At 45.0% G+C, this 11541-nt stretch overlaps 2 protein-coding genes across 13 annotated transcripts in view; one reads left to right on the forward strand and one right to left on the reverse strand.

Annotated features, from left to right (window-relative positions):
• The window catches only part of LOC140914974 (disintegrin and metalloproteinase domain-containing protein 9-like), a 43749-nt gene extending 40625 nt beyond the window's left edge, over positions 1 to 3124 (reverse strand). For all 4 annotated transcript variants that reach the window (XM_073354146.1, XM_073354144.1, XM_073354147.1 and 1 more), the window contains exon 1: positions 2801 to 3124. In XM_073354146.1, the coding sequence (XP_073210247.1) occupies positions 2801 to 2888 (88 nt within the window). In that variant the 5' untranslated portion in view covers positions 2889 to 3124. The remainder of the gene's footprint in view (positions 1 to 2800) is intronic.
• Positions 1732 to 11541, forward strand: part of C7H10orf88 (chromosome 7 C10orf88 homolog) — a 34721-nt gene continuing 24911 nt past the window's right edge. For 4 of the 9 annotated variants that reach the window (XR_012160059.1, XR_012160058.1, XM_073354156.1 and 1 more), the window contains exons 1-4: positions 1735 to 2073; positions 8776 to 8979; positions 9909 to 9978; positions 10586 to 10792. Coding sequence is in view for 6 of the 9 variants with exons in the window: in XM_073354156.1 (XP_073210257.1) it covers positions 1871 to 2073; positions 8776 to 8979; positions 9909 to 9978; positions 10586 to 10792 (684 nt within the window). In the remaining 3 variants the exon portion in view is untranslated. Of the gene's footprint in view, positions 2074 to 2499; positions 7191 to 8775; positions 8980 to 9908; positions 9979 to 10585; positions 10793 to 11541 lie in introns of those variants that run through there. The other 5 variants (XM_073354151.1, XM_073354153.1, XR_012160060.1 and 2 more) reach the window with 5 other exon arrangements.

An 11541-nucleotide genomic window follows, 5' to 3' on the forward strand; every position in this document is an offset into this window, starting at 1 on the left:
CCTGCACAAATCCAGGTTCTCTCACCCCCCTCCAAAAACCTATTACCAGCAGGAGAGTGAGTTTGTGTGTGTATGGGAATGTGGGGGTGAGAAAACCTGGATTTGTGCTGGAAATGGCCCACCTTGATTATCATGCATATTGTAGGGAGAGTGGTCGACTTTGGATAAGCTATTACCAGCAGGAGAGTGAGTTTGTGTGTGTGGTTTTTGGAGGGGGATGAGGGGGTGAGAGAACCTGGATTTGTGCAGGAAATAGCCCACCTTGATTATCACTTTAGATAAGCTATTACCAGCAGGAGAGTGAGTTTGTGTGTGTATGGGAGTGATGGAGTGAGAGAACCTGGATTTGTGCAGGAAATGGCCCACCTTGATTATCATACACATTGTGAAGAGAGTGGTCACTTTGGATGGGCTATTACCAGCAGGAGAGTGAGTTTGTGTGTGGGGGGGGGGGAAGGGCTGCACCAGGCATGATTGCAACCTAACCAATCTGTCACAGAGTTCACCACAAGCACAGATATCTCACTCTCATTTATCTACATCTAGTCTGATTTCTCAGGATGATTCATATGCCCTAGGCCCTCATTCCCTCCCCCCACCACCTCTCACAGCATGTTACAGACAGGGCCCCCACAATCCAGCCACCAGTGGTGAAACCACAGAGAAAACCTTGCAGGGACTAGGAGAAAAGTATATAAGACTGGCCAAACTGGGTCAGGTCAAAGGTCCATCTTGCCCACTATCCTATCTTCCAATAGCAGCAAATGGCAGGTGCTTCAATGGGAATGAACAGAACAGGTAATCATCAGTCCTGTCAGCCATTCCCAGGTTCTGTCAAATAGGCTAGAGACACCATTCCTGCCCATCCTGGCTAATAGTCATTGATGGACCTATCCTCAATGACCATATCTAGTTCTTTCTTTAACCCTATCATCTTGGCTGTCACAACATCCTCTGGCAAAGAGTTCCACAGCTTGACTGTTCATTGTGTGGAATACTTCCTTCTGTTTTTAAAAACCTGCTGCCTATTAATTTTATTGGGTATCCCCTAGTTCTTGTGTTATATGAAGAGGTGAAGTAATGCTTCCTCACTTTTTCCACACCAGGCATGATTTATAGACCTCGATCACCCCCCCCCCCCTTTGCAATCTCTTTCCCAATTTTTTTAATCTCTCCTCCTCTGAAAGCTGTTCCATAGCCCTAATTATTGGTTGCCCCTCTCTGTACCTTTTCCAATGCTAATATATCTTTTTCTGAGCTAAGGCGACCAGAACGGCACAAGGTATTCACGGTGTGTGCAGGAGGCCTTCAGGGTGCAAGGCCAGGAGCACCAGGCATGGTCACGTCCCCCCTGGGCCGGGCCCATTCCCCGGGAAGGAGCGCAGCCCCCTTGAAGGGGAACGTGGGGCTGAGGCCGGCGCTGCTCGTACCAAGGGGCCTTTCACGGAATGGGGCTCGGGCTGTACAGTTTCCACCCAACAGCTCTTCTGACTGGTAACGGGCCCAGGGCAGGACGCAGCTGCAAGCCACGCGCTATCTGGGCCGGCAGCTACCTTCCCTCAGGCCGCGTCACACGCAACCACCGCCGCCCTGGCCCTAGCGCGCGCTTGCTCAGAAGCTAAGCACGGAAGCGGAAGCGAGCGCCACTGCCACTCTGCGCACGCGCGCCACCCAGCGGCTGAGACGCGTGAGACGCTCTGGGGATGGGGCAGAACGGGAAGGTTGCGAGCCAATCAGCAGCTGGGCCGGAATGCCCCGTGACCGTTGAAAGGCGGACGTTCCAGCGGGAACGGTGTCCGGTGGGGAGCATGTTCTGGTTATTTCTGGCCGGCGCGGAAGGGGACTGTTGGCCTCGAGGAGGACGGTTGCGATGGCGAGCGGCAGCCTGGCGGGCGTTGCGGCAACCGAGGCTGGCCGCCGCAGCGCCAGTGGCCCCCTCCGGCACCCCCGCATCGCTGCCGGCTGCTCCTGGGACTGCGCTTCCCCCTCGTCTCCCGGGGGCCTGGCGGACACCCTGCGTCTCCTTCCCGAGGGAGCCAGTGACGGCGAGGCGCTGGCGCCGCCTGAGCACGGGTAGGGAACGCCCGGGAACACGGGCACCTACACGCCTGCGGGGAAGTGGAGGCTTGATCCGGATCCCGGGCGGGGTGTGGATCTGAACCTCTTCTCTCGCATGGAGTCCTGAGGACTCTCCCCCCCCCCCATACCCTCGCCTTGGGGTGTGTCAGGGTTCCTTCCCCAGGCTGAACTCTAGGGTACAGATGTGGGGACCTGCATGAAAACCTCCTAAGCTTACTTTTACCAGCTTAGGTTAAAACTTCCCCAAGGTACGAACTATTTTACCTTTTGCCCCTGGACCTTATTGCTGCAACCATGAAGCGTCTAACAAATATAACCGGGAAAGAGCCCACTTGGAAACGTCTTTCCCCCCGAAGCCCTGCACCCCCTTTCCTGGAGAAGGCTTGATAAATATCCTCACCACTTTGCACAGGTGAACACAAACCCAAACCCTTTGATTTTAAGAACAATGAAAAAGCAATCAGGTTCTTAAAAGAAGAATTTTAATAGAAGAAAAAGTAAAAGAATCACCTTTGTAAAATAAGGATGGTAAATACCTTACAGGGTAATCAGATTTAAAACATAGAAAATCCCTTTAGGCTAAACCTTAAATTACAAAAAGACACAAAAACAGGAATATCTATTCCATTCAGCACAACTTATTTTATCAGCCATTTAAACAAAACAGAATCTAACACATATCTGACTAGATTGCTTACTAACTCTTTACAGGAGTTCTGACCTGCATTCCTGCTCTGGTCCTGGCAAAAGCAACACATAGACAGAGAGAACCCTTTGTTTCTTCCACCTCCCTCCAGCTTTGAAAGCATCTTGTCTCCTCATTGGTTATTTTGGTCAGGTGCCAGCGACGTTGTCTTAGCTTCTTAACCCTTTACAGGTGAAAGGGTTTTTCTTCTGACCAGGAGGGATTTAAAGGTGTTTACCCTTCCCTTTATATTTATGACACGCCCCCCAAATCACAGATAGGGTGAAACGCTGGCTGTGATTTCTTTCTGGAGCTCTAGGAGAAAACAGAGTGAATAAGACACATGCACCTTTAAATATACTACCAAGTATATAAAGACTAACAATATTTTTCACATCTCAAGGACAATTTTAACCAGTTGATTCTGGGAAATTTTCACGGGAGAGTGCATCAGCCACTTCGTTAGAAGCTCCTGAGATGTGTTGGATGTCGAAATTAAAATCTTGGAGAGCTGAACTCCACCGAATATGTTTTTTGTTATTTCCCATGGCGGTATGAAGCCACTGTAGCGTAGCATGGTCGGTTTGTAGGTGGAAACGCTGTCCCCAAACGTATGGGCGTAGCTTTTCCAGAACATAGACAATGGCATAACATTCTTTTTCACTGACTGACCAGTTGCTTTCCCTTTCAGACAGCTTCTTGCTGAGAAACACTACAGGGTGGAATTCTTGATCTGGTCCTTTCTGCATTAAAACTGTTCCCACACCGTGCTCTGACGCATCTGTAGTTACTAGGAACGGTTTGTCAAAGTCTGGGGCCCTTAGCACAGGGTCAGACATGAGTTTCGCCTTAAGCTGGTTAAAGGCCTTCTGGTACTCTTCGGTCCACTGAACGGCATTTAGCTGTTTCTTTTTGGTTAGGTCTGTCAGTGAGGCGGCGATTTGGCTGTATTGCGGTACAAATCACCTGTAATATCTGACCAAGCCTAAGAAGGATTGCACCTGTATTTTTGACTTTGGGACAGACCACTTTTGGATAGCATCCACTTTGGCCTGTAGGGGGTTGATAGTTCTTTGACCCGCCTGGTGTCCAAGGTAAGTCACTCTGTTTAGGTCTGTTTGACACTTCTTAGCCTTAAGAGTTAGTCCTGCCTCCCTTATGCGCTCAAAGACTTTTTGTGGATGTTCCAGGTGTTCTGCCCAGGAATCTGAAAATATGGCCACATCGTCAAGGTAGGTGACTGTATAGTCTCCTAATTCCTCTAGGAGACCATCTATAAGTCTTTGGAAGGTGGCGGGTGCATTCCACAGCCCGAAAGGGAGTACATTTAAATTCATACAGTCCGACATATGTGGTGAAGGCTGACTTTTCCTTGGCGGATTCATCTAGCGGTACCTGCCAGTACCCTTTGGTTAAGTCCAAGGTAGAGATGAACTAGGCCTGTCCCTGTTTCTCTAATAGTTCATCTGTGCGTGGCATTGGATAGTTGTCTGGGCGAGTTACAGCATTTAGCTTACAGTAGTCCACGCAAAAATGTATCTCCCCATCTGGTTTGGGAACTAGAACCACTGGAGATGGCCACGCACTGCCAGAGGGGCGGATTACACCCATCTGTAACATATCCTGGATCTCCCGTTCTATAGCAGTTTTAGCTTGAGGAGACACCTGGTAAGGTTGGACTTTAATTGGGTGAGCATTACCTGTGTCAGTGGAGTGGTATACCCGTTCAGTCAGTCCAGGGGTGGCTGGGAACGTCGGCACGTAGCTAGTGCACAACTCCTTGATCTGTTGTCGCTGCATACGCCTAAGGGTCATGGAGAGGTTTACCTCTTCCACGCCACCAGCACTTTTCCCTTCGTAGTAGACACCTTTAGGCCACTCAGCGTCATCTCCTCCCTGGGCTGTAAACTGACAAATCTAATCGATCCAAAAAATTAAAGAAGAGCAGAGAGGCAGTGGGTTGCTCCGTGTCACTGTCCAAGCTCTCTGGAGGCGTTCATCTGCTTCCTGTTCAGTCTGGAACTGTTTCCTTGATGCTGGAGACATCAGTTCCTCATTGGATTGTGGACCTAGGCTTGGTCCCTCTGGGAGCGATGTAGGGGATGGGGCTGTTTCCATTGACTGTGAACCGCTCTTCGCTGGTGCACTATGTTGGGGTTCGGGCTCCGGCTGAGCCTCTTGTGCAGGATTATCGGCTGCTGCCGGTTCAGGTTCGGTGGGGCCCTCTGGTGTTGGGGTTGCAAGTACTGGATTCAGTGCTGGCAGTGGGTCTGGTGCTGGTTGTTCCGCTGGTTCCGGTTCTGGGGCTGGCTCTGTCTGGGTCTCTGGGACTGGATCCACTACTGCTGTTGCAGACGTTGGCATGGGGTCTGGGTCCATCACCTCTGACCAGGTCCTGGTAGAAGTTTTCCAGAACAGAGCTAGGCGTGACGGCTTGCTTAGCCTGGCTGCGGGTGACCATTCCCACCCCTTTGGCTAGCTTCACATGATTGGCCAAGTCTTCCCCCAACAGTATGGGGATGGGATAATCATCATATACTGTAAAAGTCCATGTTCCTGACCAGGCCTTATACTGGACAGGCAACTTGTCTGCAGGCAAATTGAAAGAGTTGGACTTGAAGAGTTGAAGTGTCACTTGGATCTCTGGGTCAATTAAATTGGAGTCCACTAAGAAAGCATGGATAGCCGACACTTGTGCTCCCGTGACCCTCCAAGCGGTGACCTTGTTCCCACCCACACTCACAGTTTCCCTCCACTTCGAGGGTATCTGGGAGGTATCTGGGCCTGAGGACCTCTGGAGAGATTCCAGTGCAATGAACTGTACTCGGTTGGGGTTCTTGGGGCAGTTGGCCTTTACATGCCCCAGCTTGTTACATTTAAAACATCGTCCAGCTGAAGGGTCACTGGGGCGAGGTGGGTTGCTGGAGAAAGGTGTGGCAGGACGATAAAGTCTCTGGAGTATTGTTGGGGTCTTGGGCTGCCCCTGGTAGTAAGGTGTGGTCTGAGGGTGTTCCTTCTGGTATCCACTCCAACTGCGACCAGGGTTGTTCCTCTCTCCTCCCTTCACCTGTTTTGTTCCAGCTTGCCCCACCTCTCTGGCAGTCTGGGACTGCTCGTATCGATCAGCATAAGAAGCAAGACTTTCTGCTGAGTCCACTTCCTTATCGCATAAACACTGTTTATTTCTTCCTTGGACATATTCAGGAATTGCTCCTGAGCTATCAAATCACACATTCTGTCAAAGCTAGTGACACCCCTTGGACCCATTTATCTAACAGACCCTTCATCTGGTTTAGATAAGCCACATTACTTAGTCCAGGCTCTCTCTTAAGGGTTCGAAATTTTACTCTGTACGTTTCAGATGTAATTTGAAAATTTCTTTAAAACCAAATCCTTGAACTTAGTATAGTCAGAAGCCTCATCAATAGGCATCTTATTGAATATGTCCAGAGCTCTTCCAGTTAATTTTGTGACCAATATGGTCATCTTGTGAGCTTCAGGAATTTTATGGAGAGTGCACAGTCTCTCAAAGGTGAGAAAATATTCAGCAATATCTCTGGATTCATCATTGTGGACCTAGTCGCTTCCATTTGTGGATTGTTGGGGAAGGATCGTTAGGGTTATCCAGTAGATTCCGCTCAGCCTTTGCCTTCTCCATCTCATGCTTCCTCTCTTTTTCCTTTGCCTCCATAGCTCTCCTGTGGGCAGCCTCTTGGGCTTTTTCCTTGGTTTCTGTCATGTTTGCCTCTCTGTTTTTAACTCATTTTACACCCGAGAGTTAGAAATAAAACACACAAACAAAAAACTTGGCTTGTCAAAAAAAACAGGTTGTGTTGTAACCGGATACCTATGTTCTCTGATAGTGATTGTCAGCCTACAGAAAAATCCTTAATTTTTTTTTTTTTAACACCTTTGTCTCCAGGCAAATAGACAGAAAAAGCCTCCAGTTGCTCTTAGCTAAAAAAAAAAACAAAACAAACAAACAAAAAAAACCCCCACCTTTTCAGGTCTGTGAAGACTTGTGAATTTCCCTGCAGGAGGTTAACTACCCTGCCTTTAAGTAGAGAAAACTCCAGCTCACAAAAGACAATTCCCTTTTGTCTCTGCTCTGGCCCCCAAGGAGAGACAAAAAACTCTTAATTGCTTTCAGCTTAACCTGCTTTCCAGCAGCCCAAAGGAAAAAAAAAATTCCTTTTAAAATCTGTGCTTCTGGTTCAAAAAATCTCAAAATGATTTCAAATTAATCCCACCGCTCTGCCACCATGTCAACGTTCCTCGGGTTAAGAAGCTAAGACAGCGTCGCTGGCACCTGACCAAAATGACCAATGAGGAGACAAGATGCTTTCAAAGCTAGAGTTGGGGGGGAGAAACAAAGGGTTCTCTCTGTCTGTGTCTTGCTTTTGCCGGGACCAGAGCAGGAATGCAGGTAAGAACTCCTGTAAAAAGTCAGTAAGCAATCTAGTTAGATATGCATTAGATTCTGTTTTGTTTAAATGGCTGATAAAATAAGTTGTGCTGAATGGAATGGATATTCCTGTTTTTGTGTCTTTTTGTAATTTAAGGTTTAGCCTAGAGGGATTTAAAGGTGTTTACCCTTCACTTTATATTTATGACAGGGTGCGATGGGCTCAGGCTGGGGCCCTGAAGGCAGTTTCTGATGCCTGCCCCCTGGCTGTGGGGCCCTGGCTACAGGGCTGTTCTCCCTAGTGCAAGGCTCTGTACTGAGGCCGGAATAGATGCCTATGCTCACAGTGAGTCTTCACTCAGGTTCACCGTGTCCGGGCAGGTGTATTTGTCCTCTGCCGCCACCCCTCCCCCACCACGGGGAGATTACAACTCTGCCCTCGGTGCAATAGGTACACTGCTCTGCTGCTGTCTCTTTTAATGGAAAGAGAAGTGACTAGACCTGATTAGTTTCAGAGTAGCAGCAGTGTTAGTCTGTATCCTCAAAAAGAACAGGAGTACTTGTGGCACCTTAGAGACTAACAGATTTATTTGAGCAGACGCTTTTGTGGGCTACAGCCACTTCATCAGATGCATGCACTGGAAAATACAGTAGGCTGACTTTATATACACAGAGAACATGAAACAATGGGTGTTACCATACACACTATAAGGAGAGTGATCAGTTAAGGTGAGCTATTACCAGGAGGAGAGAGAAACCTTTCATAGTGATAATCAAGATGGGCCATTTCCAGCAGTTGACAAGAATATGTGAGGAACAGTAGCGGGGGGAAAAATAAACATGGGGAAATAGTTTTACTTTGTGTAATGACACATCCACTCCCAGTCTTTATTCAAGCCTAACTTAATGGTGTCCAGTTTGCAAATTAATTCCAATTCAGCAGTCTCTCGTTGGAGTCTCGTTTGAAGTTTTTTTTGTTGTAATATTGCGACTTTTAGGTCTCTAATCAAGTGACCAGAGAGATTGAAGTGTTCTCTGACTGGTTTTTGAATGTTATAATTCTTGACATCTGATTTGTGTCCATGCTTATCAGAACATGCCCTGTGAGAACTAGCACATCATTGGGACTGATTAGTGTATTTCAGGGTAGGGATCTCCCTGTGTGTGTAGCTAAACATATTGATAGCACAAGTTCCCTGTCCCCTCTCTCCTCCCCCCAACATTTAAAACAGTATTTGGGAGCAAAACTTCCTTCAGATGTGGCACAGCCATTAGTTTTCATTGCAGACTGAATCCACAGCAAGTTTTGAAATTTGTAAAACATGTGATATAAATATACCCTCCCTCCCCCCCCCCCCCCCCCACCACACACACGCAACCTGTAATTGTAGCGTTTGTTCTTCCTAAAGGATACTGCTTTGAAAGTAATGTGGTAAATACTTCTGTTACAAAAGTATAGATTATGTAACCATTCTCTTAAAAACTGAATCACTTTAAATGGGGAATTCTTGTTTGTTTTATAAACTATAGTGTTACCTGGAAAGCATAGGTTAAATAAATAAAATGTAGTTAAATTTCTTAAACAGAATGTTTCTTATATTTCTAGGGAGAACTCTTTGGTTTTGGAGAGACGTTTAAATGATGAAAAGGAAACTCCCTGCTTACTGTACCTGCAGTGTGATCCTCATGGATCTGAGCAAATAGTCTGTGTTGGAATTGTAAGTGAGGCAAGAAACATGGAAGTATATGTAGGAGAAGAGTATTGTGGAACTGGTAGGGGACAGAATGTCTGCACCATCCAGAATGATAGGTAAGTGTCTTCATTATGTAGGCTTTGTTTAATATTTGCTTATTAAATCCATTTGAAAAGGAAACTGGCTGTTTTGGGGGAGCTGGGGATGGATTATATTGCTTTTAGACTGTTGGCTTAAATGTAGCCCAGCTGTCTTAGTGAACAAAATGTGTTGCTATCCATTGGGTGTTTCGTCTCAATTGAGGTTTTTAGTGGTAAGATATCCACATCACAAAAACCACCAACGCAATTTGTGCAGCCTTGACAGTCTCAGCAGAGACCAAGGAATGAATGGGCATAGAAACTGCACTTCTCACCCTTCAAGGTGGGCCCTCCATGTCATTGTTGAGGCACATTAGTGGTTTACATTGCCATTGTGTTGTCTGTGCCAAACAGATGGTTAAGGCTGTCAGCTACTGTTTTCGGTGAGATAAAGTATTTAACTCAGTAGTAATCCCTAAAAGCCATTTAGGATCACTTTATTCTCTTTGGAGCCATATATAAAGAGAATTTAATGAAAATAAATAAGTCAGTATTGATTCTTCTTGTATACTTGGCAAGATTTTTGCCTGTGGAGTGGGCGGGGGGGAATTAAAAGGAGGTAGATTTTAATTACAGTACATCAACGTTTGGCCAGATATGTTGTTTGACTGGCTGGTTCTTAAATTAGCAAATCAGTCAAGCCAAAACTAGGAAAAAAATCGTATGGATACCATGCATGAAAAAACTAGGAACGTGTGTGTGTGTGTGTGCGCGCCAGCCATATGATTAAATCCAGACTGAATTTCAGTGTTCAAACCAAAATATTCTGTTAATGAGAAAAGAGCCGAGTGGGTCATCTTTTATCTGAATATAATAGCTGATATTTTTGTGCTCCTGTAGAATGCATTTATGTAGCATTTACCATATAGAGATTTCTCAGTTCTCATTTATTTTTTTTCTAACAGAAATGACAAGGTTACCTTATACAAAAAGTATCTTAAATTGGAGTACTCCACAACCTCTTGTAGAATTAAGGTAGGAAGTTCCACAAAATGTTTTTAAATTCTTTTTTTATTACTTATGTGATTTTTTTTTTTTTTTTTTTTTTTTTGCATTATCTGATACTCAGATGATAATAGTTAGGTTTACATCAACCTAAGATGTGGTTTGAGTATTCTCTTTAAAAATGTAGGTGGATTTTTATACCAGGGTTCTCATGTCAAATCCACGTAAAAAATGTCATTATTAAAGTGTGTGCATGAGTGTGTGTGTGTGGGGGGGGGGGATGCTCTTAAAGAAACACCTAATTTTGTAAAATAGACATATTCTAGATGTTTGTGGGATCAATGCCTAAAATTCTCATTGTACACAAACATGCACATTTGTAACTTTACATATGTGATTAGTCTCATTGTACTGAATGGGACTATTCACATGCATGAAGTTTAAACGTGCTTAAGTGTTGGCAAGATAAGAGCCTAACAGATCTGCACTCATATTCTATTTCAATGTGAGTACTACTCAGAATAATAGCAGTCTGAAGTCTATTAAACAGGTCTCACTTTTCCATTAAATGACCTTTTAATTTCCAAAGTAGTACTTTGTTCTAAAATCTTATTTATTTTTCTTTGTTTTTCAATAGCTGCTTTCCATTGGTGAAAGACAAAGAGTACTCCTAACTAAAATTGTAGTACAAGTAAGATCAGTTTCTGCAAAATCTGCCTCAGATCTTTCTTCATTAGGATCAAACGTAGATCTAGACAGAGTTCAAACTATGGTGGAATCCATTGGGTCAAAGTTATCTCCAGGTGCTCAGCAGCTCATGAATATGGTTCGACTTCAGCAGAAGGCAAGTTACCACACTTTTTTTTTCATTTATTTAAATTTATAAAAACGCAGAATCTAGAACTTTGCGTTTTGTGTCCGTATTACACGCATATTCCAAACTCATTCAATCAAAAAGACCTCTCCAAACAAACTTCTTATTATTTCAAACCTCATTCAGCCACCACCACTGTAACAAGACTGGGAACGTAGATGAGCCTTGCAACATGCTCTGAAGGCCACTCAAGCCAAGCTGACTGACTGAATTCTAGAGTTGAAGACTCCCCACTAAAAACGTTATGCCACCAAACCTTCCTCCCCTCTCCATTTAAAACAGGGGGGCTGTTAGGTTGAGATCTGCAGCTATGGGCAGTTCCTTTTAAAACTGTAGTATTATAGTAACAGTCTGCCCATTTCAGGTTTTTTAGGACAAAACTTACACCATTCAACTAAAAATTAGGTACTAGTCAATGCAGATCACTGAGTATGTGAGGTGTTAATGTGTTTCCTGCAGGAAATAACATTTAGTATCTGTGCAGCCCCATTCTGTGCCAACTGAAATGTCAAGGATTTTTAAGGATCAGCCACTTGTAGCAGAAATCCAGCCTTAAACTAACCAAACATTGATAACTCCTGAGATTTGCATCCAAACGGAAAACGTCACAACTTTCTTGCTAAAATAAAATGATAAAAAGTGATCTTGGAACTTGAGATGGCAGACTATTATAATAAGTTTAATAGTTTGTTACAACTGAGCTGTCACTACTTTGTATT

Source organism: Lepidochelys kempii, chromosome 7 (assembly GCF_965140265.1).
Source record: "Lepidochelys kempii isolate rLepKem1 chromosome 7, rLepKem1.hap2, whole genome shotgun sequence".
Taxonomy (NCBI): Eukaryota; Metazoa; Chordata; order Testudines; family Cheloniidae; genus Lepidochelys; species Lepidochelys kempii.